The sequence below is a fragment of the Chiloscyllium plagiosum genome, chromosome 2 (genome assembly GCF_004010195.1).
Source record: "Chiloscyllium plagiosum isolate BGI_BamShark_2017 chromosome 2, ASM401019v2, whole genome shotgun sequence".
Taxonomy (NCBI): Eukaryota; Metazoa; Chordata; class Chondrichthyes; order Orectolobiformes; family Hemiscylliidae; genus Chiloscyllium; species Chiloscyllium plagiosum.
Genome location: NC_057711.1, coordinates 23,940,805 through 23,959,990, shown reverse-complemented (window position 1 = coordinate 23,959,990; position 19,186 = coordinate 23,940,805). Strand labels below are relative to the sequence as shown.

The following is a 19,186-nucleotide window of genomic DNA, read 5'->3' as shown; positions in this document are numbered from 1 at the left end:
GAACTAGAAGATGGAAGTGTGAAACAATTTAAGGCTGACTGACTGATCAGGATATTAATGTTCAGGTAAAAAATGTGATGTTTAGCATCAACATTTCAGTAAGTGTAGTATTTCATAATCAGATAAGATCAAAGGTATGGTGTCCGAATGATTCTAGTTCTGAACTAACTACCCATCAGTTCAAAACACAGCAGATCGCACAACCAAATTCCATGAATCAGAGAACTTGTGGCCAGCATCAGGAAAATAGGCAGTGAAAACTGTCAAACTGTGATTAAACAAATGGGAATTTGCCACCTCTAGATGTGACCCCAGTCTTACACTGTCGGACTGACTTTTATTATCGTCATGAAGGAGAGCTGGGTAATAAGTGCCTTGTGAAGAATGGTGTACTGAGGACAAGAAGACCCAGGGATCCCTTCGAGGCTAGGCCAATTCTGTGCTGGAATAGCTGCAGTAGGGTCAAGGAAACCAAATCCCTGCTGTAAAAGCCCTTACCAAAGTTAGGTTTGATTCATGCTGGAAGACCTAGGCAGGGATCAAGAAAAGAACAGGGGCAGAGCAGGGTCTCTCAGAGGGCAGTTCTCATCAAGCAGATCTGATAGATAGCAATTCTCGTTGGGAGGTCCCCAGAGAGTAGTCTTCTTTGAGCAGGCTTCATCAGGCAGATGGAAGATGGACCACAAGGAGAGGAGGAAAATCGAGGGAGGAGATTCCTCACATCTCGGCTACAGAGCAGGATGCTAACCCCACCACTTTATCGAGATTGAAACATTCTGTGCTCACAGCCTGTTTGTCCTCTGATATCCCCAATTATCACAGTTGTTTACTTTTCTTTATCTAAGTATCTAGGTATCATATCTAACCCGCTGCTTCTTAAAAAACATAATAAACTAGCACAAAATTGTAACAAATTCTCAGCTGCCTATATTGGTAACTGTGACCATGAACCCCTAAAATCAATGTCTATTAAATTTGTTTCTTTCTCCACATATGTCACTGGACTAGCTGAGTCCTTTCATCATTTTCTGGTTTGTTTTCAGTCCTGACTATGTCCCCTTAAAGCTGTGACTCATAATTATATTTAACTTAACCTCTCCCTCATACAGTTGCTTGGTCATGGAGAACTTGATTGCTCAAAAAGGAGACAAGCTGTTAAAGTTTGTTATGTTGACCTCACCAGAACACATGAAAGAATACCAACAATTTATACAGCATGAGGAACAGGGCGCTATTGCCAACTCTTGTATAATATTTTATTGTTTCCTCTCATTCATCTACTTGGCAGATCAGAATTTTCTAACCTATTGTCTTGCATTGCTTGAAAGCCAGAAGGAACTTTGGTAAGTAGGTTGACTTTAATCAACATGATCTCTGGTGAACTATTAATCTGAACATTTATTCCTCTGCATGCTTGCAATCTTTAACTGACAGTGATGCCTTTCTTGTATCCATGTAAGTACTTTACAAATATTGTGGGAGAGTCAAGTCACCAGCTAAAAACTGTAGTTGTTACTTTTTAGAAGAGTTTTCTTTTAAAGTGTGGGACCCAACACAAAAAAAGACACTGGAATTCATAACGTTAAGCACTCACATCACCAGTGATGTCTGTTTGTGAGCCAGCATCTAGGCACTGCCTGGAGGTAGAGAGATGGGAATTCGCTGCATTCGACAGCAAGTCTGACTCGAAGGTTCTCACACTCTGGCTGGAAAGAAATCGATCCTTCAGTTTGGCAAGACTCTACAAAGGAAGAATCAAAGAATGGAAAGACTTTACTAAGGACGTTCACAAACACAATATTTGATAAAATAACTCAGGTGACCATTGTTACAAACGATAAAGTTTACAGGACAACTATGTTTTGGTAAGAGGAATAGTGAGATCATACTAAGAGACACTCAGAGACAGGCTCATGTAATCTGGTTTCCATGGGAAAACAAACTGAATTAGAAACCGAACGGGGGACAGTGTTTCACAGTAACTCAGAGTAAAAAAGACAATGGTTTTGTGTGGCACAGATATTGGGAGAAAAAGAGAGAGAGGGAGAAAGCAACTATTGCTCTGCAGAGAGGCAAAGAACCAGCTGCTGTGAGAAGCAGAGAAGAGCAGTATTGTGTTAATAAACAGGCAGGATGCTTATGAGGTGCAAGGAATCATCTCGCTTGAGGACTGCAAGACTCTGACTGCATGGAATCGCTTTTCAAGAACAATTGAAAGTTTCAATTGAGTCCGGCAGGGGAAGTGAACATGCTAGAGAACTGGGCATTGCTTTGGATTTGCCCTTGTCAAGCAAGTTCATCTCCAAGTCACTCACCATTCTGACTTGGAAACATATTGCTATCCCTTCAATGTTGCTCAGTCAAAATCCTGAAATTCTCTTCCCTTTAGCATTGTGGGTATACCCACAGTAAATGGACTGCAATGGTTTAAGAAGGCATCTTCTGAAGGGTAGCTAGGCATGGGGAATTAATGCTGGCATGGCCAACTAGGCCCATGTCCAAAGTATAAAAAAGAAAATTCCAGAAATAAGGTAGACAGTTTTGGGATATACTCAATTGCATTAACTAGTTAATACAAAAAGTACTTTTTCTCTAATTTGTTTCCTGCTCCATGAGGTTTGATGCAGTTTAGTTTTTTTTGATATAGTAAAAGTCTCAAAACATCAAATCATCCTTTGGATTATTTCTGGCTGTCGCTGGGAAATTCATTTCGTTTTACAAGTTATTAATCTCTGTGGGGATCAATGAAACCGGTCAGACATTCGATCGCGTCTCTATATTCAATGATTTTCTGGATAGTACAGCGTCTCCATCTGGTATAGGTCCAGCAGGAGTATTTTATTGAAGATGAAGGAATACTTCCCCTTACCTACTTTACTGTCTTCACCCCATCTCTGCTAGGCACCCCAGAGAAAACAGAACGCAAACAAATCTGATGCAAGTGCCTGGGAAATGTCTGCACAGGATAAAGAATTTAAGGGGCAACCTAGAAATTTGGAGGAATTGTTAGGATTTTCTACTTTCCCCACGCCACAATGGTATCTGAACTAGAGGTCTAAAAGGCTCTAAAACGCTAATCTGTGGAACATATCCTTATGTATGTTCTGGGGAGACATTTTGGAATGGAGAAAGTGCATTTGACATTATTTCAAAGGATGATCTTGGAGAAGTAGATGGTTTTGGCCAGTCAGAAGCAGAAATAGATAACAGACAGTATACAAATTACAATGTCAATATGCTGAAGCAAAAGGTTACAGCTTTTAGCAAATGACACAAAATGTAAGTTTACAAGTCTAAACTCCTCCAGTACCTGCATCAGATCCTGTTTCTCTTTCTCACCAGTACTGATGGCCTTCTTGATGGTTTTCAGCTCACTTAAGATGGCTTTGGCTTCTTTCAGCTCATAACTGCTCTGTCCTCCAGACATCTTCCGATCAATTCTACAGCAGAATAAAGAGAGAGATTGATTGAATTTCTGAAAAGTAGATGAACAAGATGAGAATCCAGTTAAAGATTCATCTCCTCTGTGCAGCACAATGGCTAATATGAACATATGAGCAAGGAACAAAAGTAGGTCACTTGGCCCTTTGAGCCTGCTCCACCATTCAATAAGATCATGGCTGATCTAAGTCTGACCTCAACTCTTCATTCTTGCATATCTCCAATAATCTTTTATCCCTTTTGTAATCAAGAATCTATTGAACTCTGCCGTCACATCCATGGTCTTTTGAGGAATTCCAAAGGCTCTCAATGCCCAGAGAAAAAACAGTTACATCATCTCTGTTTTAAATTGGTGCCTCTTTATTTTTAAACTGTGACCTCTAGTTCTAGATTCTCCCAGAAGAGGAAAATTTCTTTCAACGTCCACACAGTCAAGTCCCCTTCCTTATGTGTTTCAACAAAGTCATCTCCCCATACTGACCAGACATGCAGGTTTCCAACCACGCATTTAAAAAAAGAAGTGTGGCCTGGTGGTTCAGTGGTTAGAACTGTTGCCTTACAGTACCAGGGACCTGGGTTTGATCCACCCTCAGGTAACTGTCCTGTGTGTGGAGTTTGCATATTCTCCATTCTGGAACCCCCAGAACTCAAATCTCAAAACTCTGTGAGCATTTTAAGAGAAAAAAAAGCTTCAAACGTCCTCCCTGCAATTTGGTAAAATTAAAAACACAGCGGTGATATTCAGAGCAGAAAGAGTGGATGGTAATATGAGGACTCGGTGGTTGCAAATTGGTTGGTTTTGCAATAACTTTAAGCATTAGGTGTACTACTGCAAAAAACACAAAAACCTGACCTACCAAAAGCCTCACACAGCTGCCCATTGTTTCCCTGCAGTATTTTGTTGACAATTACTCAAACATATTTTGGATTCCAATCAAGCTTGCCAGCCAGTAAACCATTTCTGACACTATAGCATTGTTGGAGAAAACTAATAGAAGCAATCTGCCTGACTAAACTTTAACCAGCTCATACATAATTGTCTCAATCCTATTGCGGTTCTTCATTGTTAATGCCAAAATTCCACTTTGTCCCAGTTTTTATTGTTTTCAGTTAGGGAATGCAGATTCCTGGAGCCAAACAACCACCTCCTCATTTGCTGATTTTAAGGCAATTAGTTTACAGCTTAATCCATAGAGGGGATACCTCTGGACCACCTGCAGCATTGTTTTGGGCACCCCAAGGACAGTCGCAGTTTCCCAGTAGGCCAAAGCAAACCAAAAATGTTCATTACTACACACCATTCAATTCTTCAGTGCAATTACAATTTTTAATTTATACCTTAACTGTTGTGAGGACTTGGGTGCACTCGTTTTTCTGGTTGCTCATGTAGGAGAAATGTAGGCTGGGAGGGGACATACAGGTAGGACCAACACAGTCAACCTACCTTAGTGCACATTCGCTCAATTAATCAGAAATATATACAGGCAGTCATACAAGGAAATCCCCCAATATAGGTGTAATCAAACAAAAAAACCAAAAACAGGGAACAGATGGATTTTTAAAAGGTTAAAGCATACACTCTAGTTGAGCATACACACTCAAAGTACTCTAGCTTACAACAGCTGGCTAAGTGATTTAACCTTGGACCCATCTTCCTGTTCCAGTGACTTAGCTGGATGTTAGGTTATGGAGCAATGCCTGAAGAAGAGAGAGGAATTCTCCTGGTGTTGTGATAAAAAATGTTCCTTTAGTCAGCACTCTTAAAACTAAATTACCTGGTCATTCAGCTCACTGCTACTAATGATGATCTGGTTATCATACTCACCTACACAATACCAGAACTGCTGAGTAAAGTACTGCATTAAAAGTTTGTATGGATACTTTGGAGAGATGCATTAAGGTTCTCTTTAAATGCAAGTCTTCCACTAACATCCAGACAACTGTCCAGAACTCACTCATTGTGCCCCCAAGTTATCTAACTGAAAGACAGTAAAGCACAAATGCAATGATTTTTATTTTAAATCTATAATATCAATCAAATTAAAATAAATACCTTATTTTAAAGAGGCTGGGTAAAGCCATTTCTTCACCACCATTCCACTGAAATAATAATGCACAGATACAGCAGGAGGCAATGAGATCTGTGTTCTGGAATGAATTTTCAGCATGGACACCACTTTCAGACTCTATGTTGATCAGCTACAATTCTATGTTTGTTTCAATGTACATACCTCAAGTTAAACTAGAAGTAGTAATCTTAATTTATAGCTAACCTCAGGAGGCTCATCCAGATAATTACAATCACTGCATTGCAATTCCAGTAACAACTTGCATTATGCAAAATGCTTTCAAATACTTGAAGTTTCTAATCTCTGTTATCATCATTTAGGAAATAGACTGGAAAGGGGTCAAATGTGATGCCAGTTTATTATGAAATGGCATATTACATCTAATTTCACATTGACCTAAGAAAGCCTTTTTTTTAATGGAAAGCATACAAAATAGGCAGAAGCTTTGACAGGTTCATTTACGGTATGTTGACTTTCAAAACATACAAGGAGATTTTTGTAAAATATGTAGTACTCTATTTTGAAGTAATTATTCTCTGCTTTGGGTTTTAAATTCCTCCATTCTTGAGATGAATGAGGGCAGGCCTCAAATGATATTTCTCCCTAAGGGACTGCCCTATGTGCTTAGCCTCATATGATTAAAAAGTCATTGTGTGGGGAATTCTGTGAAAATCTGTACAGCTTTGCCATGCTGAACATTTAGCTTATCGATTTCAACATCTTCTTTGTGTTTATAATTATTTAAATTGAGGAACAGCTTTAAGATATGAATAAATTGTTTTAAGTATGGCATGATGAACTTACTCCTGTAGTGTTTCAAACCCTTGCTCTTTGTACAACAGTTCTTGTTTCATCTGGGAAAGTTCTCTTTTCAGCTTATTTACCTGTAGAGGAACAAATTATAAAAACAAAGTTTTCTAACTGAAGGAAAAAAATCACTGGGTATACCTAACAATCTTTTTGTAGACACAAACATGGCTTCCAATTTACGACCAACCCAATACTGCTATGAATAAAAACAACCTTCCTTCTCATAAGACTGAAAGGGACACCTGAATACTTCAAGAATCCTTGCTGCTACAAGTCCCATGTTTTGCACTGGTATACACAACTCTGCCAGCAAACTCAGTCTATCAGTACATCATATACTCATATAAATGGGGAGGTGATGGCCCAGTGGTATTATTGCTAGACTGTTAATCTAGAGACCCAAGTAACATTCTGGGAGCCTGGTGGAGTAATTTGAATTAAACTTTTAAAAAATCTCGAAGTCTAATGGTGACCATGAAGCTGTTGTTGGAAAAATCCATCTGGTTCACAAATATCCTTTAGGGAAGGAAACTATCATCCATACCTGGTTGGCCTACATGTGACTCCAGACCCACAGCAATGTGGATGACTCTACTGCCTCTGAGCAATTAGGAATGGGTAATAAATGTTGGCTTAGCCAGCAATGCTCTTGATGAATGAATGAAATATTTTACAATTGATCAACATATATATTGGGTACATTTGTTGGATCCTTGTAGGAAAGAATCCTCATAGGTTGTGTGATTTGGAGAACTGGACCTAAAAGGTTTGCAGCTCTATTTCTGATTAAGGGGGTAAAGGCAGGAAAGCGGAGTTGAAGTTTTTCAAATCAGCCACAATCTCATTGAATCAGATACGATGGGCCGAATGGTCTACATCTGCTCCTACATTTAATGGCCTTCTGATCTGTACTCGAGTCAATTGTGACTACCCTTGTGAAATGCAGGCTTGCTGTATGTATGCTTAACTCAGTATGATTAAAAAGGTAAAAACAATGACTGCAGATGCTGGAAACCAGATTCTGGATCAGTGGTGCTGGAAGAGCACAGCAATTCAGGCAGCATCCGAGGACAGGCAAAATCGACGTTTCAGGCAAAAGCCCTTTATCAGGAATAAAGCGCTTTATTCCTGATGAAGGGCTTTTGCCCGAAACGTCGATTTTGCCTGTCCTCGGATGCTGCCTGAATTGCTGTGCTCTTCCAGCACCACTGATCCAGAATCAGTACGATTAAGTCAGTCTGATTTCTTTCTTTAAAAGTAGATGTTAGGCCATTTGCTTTCAGTGGGTTAACACCTCAGTCATTCAGAGTGGGGAATCTGGAATCAAGCAATTTAAATACTTTTATGCTAATATTATTCATATTGATTCCCAGCTTGTGTAGATGGTTCTTCAGCTTAAGTTATGGTGAACGTACCATAGACACACACATCTCACTTCAGTAGGTGTTTGAAGCAGCCGGCTATTACCCTGGAGTTAATCGTGTCTCTGTCTGTGCTCACGCAGACCTCCTCAAAACTATACAAAGCTCTTGCTGAGTAAATGCTGCATGTGGAACTCATTGAGCACATTTATTCCTGGGAGAATTTAAACCTTTTGGGAAACTGGTGAAAAGCGGTAGGAGATTTGATGGAGTATCTCAGGTTACTGAAAGTCAAAAAGCCAAGGCTAACTGCTGAAGTATTTTTGGATGTTAGCCTATAAACTGTCAGCCAAAATTATTCAATAACTAGGTTTGAGATCGCTGCCTCACAACTTCTCAGTGAAACTTCTGTTGAAATCAAATTTCTTCAGCATCTGTTATTCTTACCCGGATCTTTGTCGTTGATATTTCTGCCTTGAGGATATCAGGGTCATACTTTGTACTTGATGAAGATCCTGAGAACACTGCAAAAGAAACAGTGAAAACAAGTTCAAAGTTGTAATTTGACTCCTCATTTTAACTTAGCAGTCAGTCACTTCATTTTTCAAATGTGTGACAGCCACTGTTAAAGTTAAGAGATAAAAAGATCAAACTGGGCTATAGGTGCCAAGAAGCGGTAACCCATAGAAAACAGAAGGGCTATGTGCCAACCAGAACACGCTGAAGCACAACACCATCTACCAGTGCTGGTGGTCAAGTGTGGCAGCTGGGAACTACATTATAAAGAAGAATGTTCTGCAGTTGTACAGCTCTCCAATTTTGATTCTAAAAGCTTGTATCATTGCAAATATGTATCGCCAACACTGATGGCTTGGCATGGAAGCACTATGAAACACTTGAACTAAATTCCTCAATATTACAGAAACACAGGAACTGGAGTAGGCCATCATCCTCTTGAGCCTTCCCTGCTACTCAGTATTATCATGGCTGATTGAACACTTCAATGCCTTTTATTCATCCCATAATCCTGTCTGCCCTTGGTAATCAGAAATCTATCGAGCTCGACTTTAAACAGACTCAAAGACTGAGCCTCCACAGCCCTTCATGGTAGAGAGTTCACAACTCATGGAGCAAAATAATTACTTCTCATTGCCAATCTAAATGGTATCCTCCTCATTTTTAAATTTTGCCCCCAGGTTTAGACTCCCCAACCAGGGGAACATCTTATCTAGATCGACAACGGCTATCCTTTAAAGTATTTTGATAGTTTCAATGAGGTCACCTCTCAAATCTTCAAATCTTTGCAGGCTCAGTTTTCCAATCTCTCTTCTTAGGGCTGTCCCAACATTCCAGGAACAAGTCTGATCAAACTTTGTTGCACTCCCTCTATGGCAATAATATATTCCCTGAGATAAAACTATAAGACCATAAGATTTAGGAGCAGAATTGGGCCCATTTGGCCCATTGAGACTTCTCCACCATTCGATCATGGCTTCTCAATCCCATTCTCCTGCCTTTCTCCATAAACCTCAATCTCCTTACCATTCAAGAACCTATCTAATCCATGCCTTAATTGCACTCAACAACCTGGCCACCACAGCAATGAGTTCCACAGATTAACCAATCTCTGGCTGAAGAAATTCCTCCTCACCTCAGTTCCAAAGAGTCATCCCTTCTCACTGAGGCTATGTCCTTGGGTTCTAGTCTCTGCTACCAGGTTTCTTCACATCCATTCTATCCAGGTTTGTCAATATTCTGTAAGTTTCACTGAGATTTCCCATCATCCTTCTAAACTCAATCAAACACCAAGACTCTTCAACTGCTCCTCATATGACAAGCCCTTCATCCTGGGATCATTATTGTGAACCTCCTCCGCACCCCCTTCAAGGCCACCACATTATCGTTTAGATATGGAACCCAAAACTGCTCATGATATTCCAAATGTGGTCTGATCAGAGCCTTATCTAGCCTCAGCACCACATTTGCTCTTGTATTCTAACCCAATTGAAAAGAATGCTAACATTGCACTTGACTTCCTAAATACCAACTGAACCTGTGTGCTAACCTTAACAAAACCCTGAACTATGACTCATGAGTCCCTTTACGCTTCAGATTTCCGCAGCCCTTCTCCATTTAGAAAATAGCCAATGTTTCTGTTCTTCCAACCAATGTGCATAACCTCACATTTTCTCATACTGTAATTCCATCTGCTGTTTCTTTACCTACTCTTGTCGGAGAACAAAACGACATACAGGACTCCAGATGTAACCTGAGCAGGCTTTTACACAACTGAAGCATGACCTCTGTACTCAATCGTCTCGGAAGGTTAGCCTTTAAGGCCATCAATGCCTTAAACATTGTGGTTAGCTTTCAATGCCTTACCGACAAGGCCACCTGGGTCGCATTGTGCACCTCCACTTTCCAAACTCTGACTATTTCAGAAATACTCTGCACATCTGCTTGTTGGAAGCACAGCCAAATGGCATCAAACCAACTTCAGGAGTCTAACATCACTTTGCTGGGTAAATAAAACACTAGCAAAGCCTCTTTAGTTTATCAAGTCCCATGGTTTTTTAAGCATGTAGCTCAACTTTGAGCAGGCATTCACAAAACAAAATCCACATACTGCAACAGCTGTAACAACAATGCTGATGGATGACTCACACCATGAATAAGGTGCTCTTCAAATAAAATAAATTGATGAAGAGGAAGGAAAGGATGGATGGAGACCTAATAAGAATGTCATGGTCGCATAAGTCTGAAGTATTTTCCTCATTCTCTGTTCTCATGCATTTTTCATTGCTCTATCTGAGTGTCACAAAGTAGATGGTGGATGGACTTTCAGATAGGGAGTTTTTTTAAAACATGTGTATGCTTTCCTTTTCCTTTCTACCAACTGTTCTCCCCTCTTGATATCATGGGCTCCTTGATTAAGTACAGGCCAAATGGCACCAGTCTCCCATTGACCATGACTAACTGATAGGAAACAGCAGGTACACAACCAAGGCAGTCCTGTTCTCACCTGAAGCCCATACATTTGTAGCCCCTGCCACTCTCACTAGATAGCAGTAAGATGTAGAGATTCACTATTCCCAAGCTAACCAAGAGAGTTGAGGCCAATTATAGCATATCTCCTAGCTATGGTCATCACAGGGAGATAATTGCCTTGAGACTCCCTTGGTCGATGCTCAGCTTTCTTTTGCTCGTTCACAGGATGTGGGCATCACTAGCTAAGACAGCAATTGTTGCTTGTTGTTAATTGCTTTCAAGAAGGTGCTGGTGGGCTGCCATCTTGAGCTGCTGCAGTTTATGTTTCAGATTCATTGATTACACTACTAGAGCAACAGCTCCAGGATTTTGACCCAGCGAGAGAAGGACTAGTGATATATTTCCAAGTCAGGATAGAGTGCGACTTGGAGGAGAACTCACAAGTTCAATTTTAATGAGCATTTGAGGGAGGTTAAGGTTATGGGATCGGTCTCAATTGTCATATGTCATTTATCTTGGATGCACACATGGGCATGAAAGATGATAATAGCTTTTATATAATTTAAAGGATTGGATCAGCAGTAAAGAGTTACAGCATGTAGATATGCCCTTAGGAAGGGTGTCTCAGAACCAGGAAATTAAATAATAATTTGCTTTGGTAATATTTAAATTTTGGGTCAGTTCAGTTTTCTGGACTGCAGTTCTGACCTAGTTTTCTGAATAGGAAAACCCATCATATAATTTGAGAAAACATACAGCCAACAGTAAATAACTACATCAGAACCATTTTCTTTCTCAGCTAAATTGAGGTATGTAGCCTGACTGGAAATGTCATGTTAATCTACTGAGTTCTGCAACTAATGGGGATGTTCCAAGTCATAAGAACATAAGAAATAGGAGCAGGAGTAGGCCATCTGGCCCCTCGAGCCTGCTCTGCCATTCAAGGCTGATCTTTTCATAGCCTCAGTTCCACTATCTACCCACTCACAATAACGCTTAATTACTTACTGTTCAAAAGTCTATCTATCTTTGCCTTCAAAACTTTCACCTAGGTAGCCTCAACTGGTTCATTGCGAAGGGAATTTCACAGATTTGCAACCCTCTGGAAGAAGAGGTTCTTCCTCAGCTCAGTCCGAAATCTGCTCCCCCTTATTTTGGGGCTGTGTCCCCTTGTTCTACTTTCACCCACCAGTGGAAACAACCTCTCTGCTACTACCTTATCTATTCCCTATATGTTTTTATAAGATTCCCCTCATTTTTCTAAATTCCAATGAATATAGTCCCAGAAAACTCCATCGCTCCTCATAAGCCAACCCTCTGAACTTTAGAATCAATCTACTGAATCTCCTCCACATCCCCTCCAGTGCCAGTACATCCTTTCTCAAGTAAGAAGACCAAAACTGCACACAGTACTCCAGGTGTGGCCTCACCAGCACCCAATACAGCTGCAGCATAATCTCCCTGTTTTTAAACTTCATCCATCTGGCAAAGAAAGACAATATTCCATTTGCCTTCTTAATTACCTGCTCCACATGCAAACCAAATTTTTGAGATTCATGCACAAAGATACCTAGGTCCTTCTGCATGCTGCAATTTTTCACCACTTAAATAATAGTGCATTTTGCTGTTACTCCTACCAAAATAGATGACAATATTTACCAACATTGTATTCCATCTGCCAGATCCGTGCCCACTCAATTAACTTATCCATATCCCTCTGCAGACTTCCAGTGTCATCTGCACATTTTGTTCTACCACTCATTTTAGTGCTGTCTGCGAACTGTGACACAATTGACTTGGTCAGCAACTCTAAATCATCTATTAAAAAAGTAAACATTGTGGTCCCAACATTGATTCCTGAGACACAGCACTAGCCACTGATTTCCAACCTGAAAAACACCCATTTAACCCACTCTTTGCTTTCTGTTAGTTAACCAATCTTCTATCCATGCTAATACATTAACTGTAATGTCATGTACCTTTATCTTGGGTGCTGCACCTTGTCGAATGTCTTCTGGAAATCCAGATACACCCCATTCACCAGTTCCCTATTGTCCACTGCACTTGGAATGTCCTCAAAGAATTCCAGAAAAGTAGTTAAATTAGACCTCACTTTCATCCACCCATGCTGGGTCTGCCTGATGGGACAATTTCTATCCAGATGTCTTGCTGTTTCTTCCTTGATTATAGATTCAAGCAATTTCCCCACTACAGAAGTTAAGCTAATGGGCCTACAGTTTTCCACCTTTTGTCTACCTCCATTTTTAAACAGCGGTGTCACATTTGCTATCTTCAAATATGCTGGAACCACCCTGGAGTCCAATACCAAGAGTGCATTTGCTATTTCTACCACCATCTCTTTTTGTACACTGGGTTAGATTTCATCAGGGCTAGGGGATCTGTCCATCTTTAGCCCCATTAGCTTGTCCAACACTACCTCTTTAGTGATAATGATTGTTTCTAGCTTCTCATCTGCCATAGCCACCTTGCCATCAATTACTGGCATGTTATTTGTGTCTTCCACTGTGAAGACCAACACAAAGTATCTGTTCAACACCTTTGCCATTTCACTTCCCATTACTAAGTCCCCCTTCTCAACCTCTAAAGGACCACTTTTTACCTTGGCCACTCTTTATCATTATAATTTATTTGTAGAAACTTCTGCTATCTGTTTTCATATTTGGAGCTAATATACGCTCATAACCTATCTTACCTTTGTTTATAGCTTTTCTCGTGGCTTTCTGTTGATCTTTAAAAATTTCCCAATCCTCTAATTTCTCACTAATCTTTGCCACTTTGTATTAGTTTTCAAGTTGATACCATCCTTTATGTGCTTAGTTATCCATGGCTGATCATCCATTTTCTTACAGTTCTTCCTTTTCACAGAAGTCTGGAAGGATGAGTCATCAGGACATTCTCCATGAAATAAACACAGGGATCTCCTATTCTATATTGCACCTCTCTGTACTTCTGTTTTCCCAATCTTTGTAGCTCAAAAGCAATTTTACTGTGAAACCTTTCAATAAGAGTGGTTACTAAAAGCATCACTGTTGTCTTGTTTTCCTCAACTTTCTCGACTCTTCAATGTTTATTTGCCCTGTTAGCAAGGGTAGACAGAGCTGAAGTTCCACAGCCTGGGATGAAACCAAGAGAAGGGGCAACCCTGTCTTTGTGCATATCAGGATCTAGGCTGTGATCTTTTCATCTGTGGGAGCTGATTAATTGACTACATCAAGGTCTTATGGCTTATTAAGTATGTCAAGCTATTCCTAAGAGCTACAAAGTCCAATCAGAGATTGGGCAGTTCAACAACATTACCTACAGCACTGACAGTGGTGTTTGAAGTTGGGGAAGAGGCTGGAGTTTGTGGTGAGCATGCGACCCTAAAACCACTCGCTAGCGAGTATAATCATAGAAAATTCTGTGTCAGTCATCACGGGTTTTGTGGTTCCTTATGTGGCTGATGAACCCAATCCTAGACCCACATCTCTGATGAAACATTTGGCATTTGTTTGCGGGAGTTGGAAGTGATCCTTGAACTTGAGGTCATTGTCATTCCTTTTTCTGGTTCCGTTTCCATACTTCCTCTTGCCAATTGGTGTCCTTGAAGCATCATGCCCCTTCACAGAGGAGGTTCCTCTAACTTGGTTTCTTCTGAATGAGAGTCTCCCACGCGTTAACATCTAAGTTGCATTTCTTGAGGGAAGACTTTAGGGCACCATTGTTAAATTTTCTTTGTCCTCCTCTTGTGTGAGTCCTTTCCTTGAGTTGAGCGAAGATAAATTTGCTTTGGTAGTTGGAACCCAGGTATCCTGAGCTCGTGGCCAGCCCAGTGACGTTGGATTTAGATGATCATGACCTTGAAGCTGGTGCTATTAGCTACTTCAAGGTCACTGATGTTAGTGTGCCCTGTCCTCTCAGCTCACGTGGAGAATCTACTTTAACAGCACTGATGTCAATATTACTTTGAAGATATCTGTCCACTGCTTAGGCTATTATCTGAAACTTTTAAATGACTGTGGATTCATCACATGAAGAGTAGTAAGTTTGACCTCATGATCAAACGGTGTGTTAGGTTTCATTTGTAGAGGGATTGAGTTCCGGAACCGCAATGTCATGCTGCAACTGTACAAAACGCTGATGCGGCCATACTTGGAATATTGTGTACAGTTCTGGTCGTCCCATTACAGGAAGGATGTGGAAGCAGTGGAAAAGGTGCAGAGGAGATTTACCAGGATGTTGTCTGGTCTGGAGGCAAGGTCTTATGAGGAAAGGCTGAGAGACTTGGGTCTGTTCTCATTAGAAAGAAGAAGGCGAAGGAGGGATTTGATAGAGACATACAAGATGATCAGAGGATTAGATAGGGTAGACAGTAAAAGACGTTTTCCTAGGATGGTGACATCAGCTTGTAAGAGAGAGCATAACTACAAATTGAGGGGTGATAGACTTAAGACAGATGTCAGAGGCAGGTTCTTTACGCAGAGAGTGGTAAGGGCGTGAAATGCCCTACCTGCTAATGTAGTCAACTCAGCCACATTAGGGAGATTTAAACAATTCTTAGATAAGCACATGGATGATTTTGGGATAGCATAGGGGGACGAGCTGAGAATAGTTCATAGGTCGACGCAACATCGAGGGCCGAAGGGCCTGTTCTGTGCTGTATTGTTCTATGTTCTATCTATCAAAGTATACTACAGGTCACATCACTAACCAGTGTGTCAGCAAATTGTCTGGGAGGGAAGATAGTTACTATTAAAGCAGTTGTGATATTAATTGCATTTTAGCATCAGGTCGAAAGTAAAGCAGTATGTGGATAATTGTGCAATCTTCAGATCTCTGTGCAATCCTTCAATAATGAAACACTCCATGATGACAAGCATCAGGTCACTAAAAACATCTGGCTAGGGCTGATAATTGGCAGATGATAGTAGGACCATGCAAGTCCTAGTAGGACCGAGCCTAACTAATTACTCCTAATACTCAATTCCCCATCATATTGCTTAAAAGCAATTGATTACAATTATGTGTTCCAGATAATGTATTCGGTGCCTTTCAGCAGCAACCAGTCATCAATGTGAACTTCAAAAATAGAATCCCATTTTTGTTCCTGAAGCATTGTGAGTGATGCGTTCCTGCTTCAAGGAAGAAATGCAATCTGCATCTCCCAACACAGCACTGAGAGCAGAACCAAGTTGTGATTTCAATATCAATCAACAGGCCACGTACAATTCTATTACCAACAGACTAATGTATCTCTTCTCCTTTGAGAATAATGGATCACTTTCAGGAATGTAACTCAGGCATTTTATTATCAACTGGAGACTCATAAAACACATTTACACAGGCCACCTTGAGAAAACAGAAACTGATGGGATTTGAATTAACTCAGCCTCTTTGATAATTTTTCAATGGCTTACAATATGGAATCACAAATCTATTACAGTGCAGAGCCATTTGGCTCATATTTGGTCATCTTTATATTTCATCTGTAAGAATTGATGACTCAGTATAAATATAGTTAATATGCCGGGTCTCTGGCGCTGTGAGGCAGCAGTGCTAACCACTGTGCCACCGTGCCGCCCATAAGTGCCACCGTGCCGCCCATAATGTAGTACAGCAATGATTACAGTACAAGATAAGAGACTGGGAAATTCAAATTCTGCACAAAATTTTCCATTTTAAGTCAAAATACTCTGTTGAGTGAGATTCATGGCAGTTGGCACTTTTCTCACGCAATCTTTAACTCTTCATCTCCCTAATTATGCAATAATTGGCACCTTTCTTGGTAAATTGTGTCGCCAGAGAGAGGTGATATTGTTCGTCATTGCTAGGACCCTCCAGCTTTCAAGCTTCTGGCTCTATACTTAATGAACAGCTACATACCATTTCAGAGTGGTAGGTATCAGGAACATGCTGCTTGGGGAGATGGTAGAAGCAGATACAATAGCAAAGCTCAAGAGGCATTTATACAGACACATGAACAGGCATGGAATAGAGGGATGGGGCCATGTTCAGGCAGATGGGATTGGTCTAGAATGGTATCATGTTTGGTACAGACATGGTGGGCCGAAAAGCCCGTTCCTGTGCTTTACTATTCTATATCCTAGGTTTGTTTACAGATAGCTCCATATCTGTAGCAGTGGCCAGCAAAGAGACTACAAAGAGCTCCACAAATGCAAAATCCGGGAGACCAGGACCAGGTGAATACAAGGCATGTCTCAACAAAGAATTGATTTGAGGTCCAGAGGTAGATGCTGGGGGCAGGAATGGGGGCAGTGGTGGGGGGAGCAACCCCAGGAGGGAAACCCTGAGTTTTGGGGGGAGTGACCTGCTGAACCTCATCCTAACCCCCACCACTCAATTCTTCCCACGAGCTTCAAAACTCAGGTTGAGAACAGTGGCCTGTCGGAGACAAGGATGAGTGAGCAGCTCCAGGTTTCCCCACACCCATTCCTATATCTGCAAACATACTGCTGGGTGTGTGGGAGGTGGGATGTGTGGGAGGGGTGAGGTGTGATAGGAGGGAGGGCAACCCAGGGAATTTTATGGACCCCCGCCCAACAGGGGAGGATTGTTAAAATTCTGTTCACTGTGTACAGGAATTCTCAATAACCACTAATTTCCATTAGCCACCGAGTGGGACCCATTCTAATGCAGACTGTAAGCACAGTTCTTCAGGCAAACATTCTATAAACAATTGTTTGAAATTTCAATTATGAACGTCCAGTAAATGCTCTATTTGCCTGAAGCTCTGCAATAAGCCACATTTCAGTGTGACTCTGTAAAGTTTGAGTAAACAACAGTGTTATTAAGTTTCTGTCAGTGATAATGTTCGGTTGAGCTACATTGAATTGATGGCTCACACTTCATGAAGGATTATTTGGCAGCAGCTGAGTGAAAGAGTGTTTTCATTGACAGATAATTTCAAATATTAATTCATTCATATGAAACACTGTCACAGACACTAACCGTGAGCTGAACTGGTTCAAGAGTTTGTAAGTAAACTAGGAACACAGTCAAATATTCACTTCTTTTCTATTGATACTTACGACTGGTCCGGGAACTAGACTTGTCTTTCCAGACGTCATTGAGATGCATGTACTCGTCAATGGCTAGTGCTAGCCTTTGCTCTTTAACTTGGTAGAGTTCCTTCTGAGTGCTGAGTGCATCTTGTGCCACCATTAGGTAATCCTTCAGCATTCGCTCCTGCTCTTTCCTCCATTGTGCCCGTGGGTCCTCTAACTGCGTTGTTTCTGAATGGGTAAGAGCGATAGATTTTTCATTAATTCAAGACAGAACAGGCTTGAGGGGCTGAAAGGCCGATGCTGGTCCCCATTATTTTAACTCAGAAACATATGGATTTCTTGCCTCCTCGCACTCAGGACCTCTGGGCTGCTGGTCATGGTTATCTAATATCCCCACTTAAAAGCAGAACATTAGTGTTCAGTATGTTGAGAAAAATAACCTAACTTGACACGGTGGCCACCAAAAAAAAACTGCAAGTTACCTCACAGAAAAGAGAAAGTGAGGACTGCAAATGCTGGAGATCAGAGTTGAAAAGTGTGGTGTTGGAAAAGGGCTGATGAAGGGTTTATGACTGAAACATCGATTCTCCTGCTCCTTGGATGCTGCCTGACCTGCTGTGCTTTTCCAGCGCCACACTTTTCAACTTCACAGGAAGGAGGAAAGGACACTGAAGAGGGCACCAAACAAAACAAGGGATTCATCCTGCCTTTACCCTACTGATTTGAATGACAACTTATTTCTATAACATGCTCAAATCCAGCTTTAGTGTCCAATGCTTCACATATTATTCCCTGCCAACAGTGATGGGCACTCATAGCCTCACCCAATGATCATCAATGTTACTCAGAAACTGGACATCAAGAGGGACAAATGTTTAGTTTGGAGTGATCCCTCATTCCTCTCTTCCTTACCTCTTCATAATAGCTCAATTAAGATTAGATACCCTCCTGGGCTTTTAATATTTTGCAACAATTTAAACAGGCAAAGTTAGATCAGCCAATGGTTTACATGCCCCATATTCATGCAAACTGCAAAACAAAATCAGGCCAAAATCTGTTTTGCATTATCGTTAAGGCTTAAAATGACCCAGACTGACTCACAAGGATGATTACAATGCATGTTCCTTATTACAGCATCATCACCAATACTTGTTCTGGATCAGTGGTGCTGGAAGAGCACAGCAATTCAGGCAGCATCCGAGGACAGACAAAATCGACGTTTCGGGCAAAAGCCCTTCATCAGGAATAAAGGCAGAGAGCCTGAAGCGTGGAGAGATAAGCTAGAGGAGGGTGGGGGTGGGGAGAGAATGGCATAGAGTACAATAGGTCAGTGGGGAAGGAGATGAAGGTGATAGGTCAGGGAGGAGAGGGTGGAGTGGATAGGTGGAAAAGGAGCTGGGCAGGTCGGACAAGTCCGGACAGGTCAGGGGATCGAGTTGCTGGAGGTTAGAAGCTAGGATGAGGTGGGGGAAGGGGAAATGAGAAAACTGTT

At 41.1% G+C, this 19,186-nt stretch overlaps 1 protein-coding gene across 2 annotated transcripts in view; it reads right to left on the bottom strand.

Moving 5' to 3' along the window:
• Positions 1–19,186, bottom strand: part of LOC122557495 (protein WWC2-like) — a 238,200-nt gene that overhangs the window by 75,361 nt on the left and 143,653 nt on the right. For both annotated transcript variants that reach the window (XM_043705250.1, XM_043705245.1), the window contains exons 3-7: positions 17,719–17,922; positions 8,129–8,205; positions 6,315–6,394; positions 3,311–3,440; positions 1,595–1,741 (exon numbers count right to left, since the gene is read on the bottom strand). In XM_043705250.1, coding sequence (XP_043561185.1) covers positions 1,595–1,741; positions 3,311–3,440; positions 6,315–6,394; positions 8,129–8,205; positions 17,719–17,922 — 638 coding nt within the window. The remainder of the gene's footprint in view (positions 1–1,594; positions 1,742–3,310; positions 3,441–6,314; positions 6,395–8,128; positions 8,206–17,718; positions 17,923–19,186) is intronic.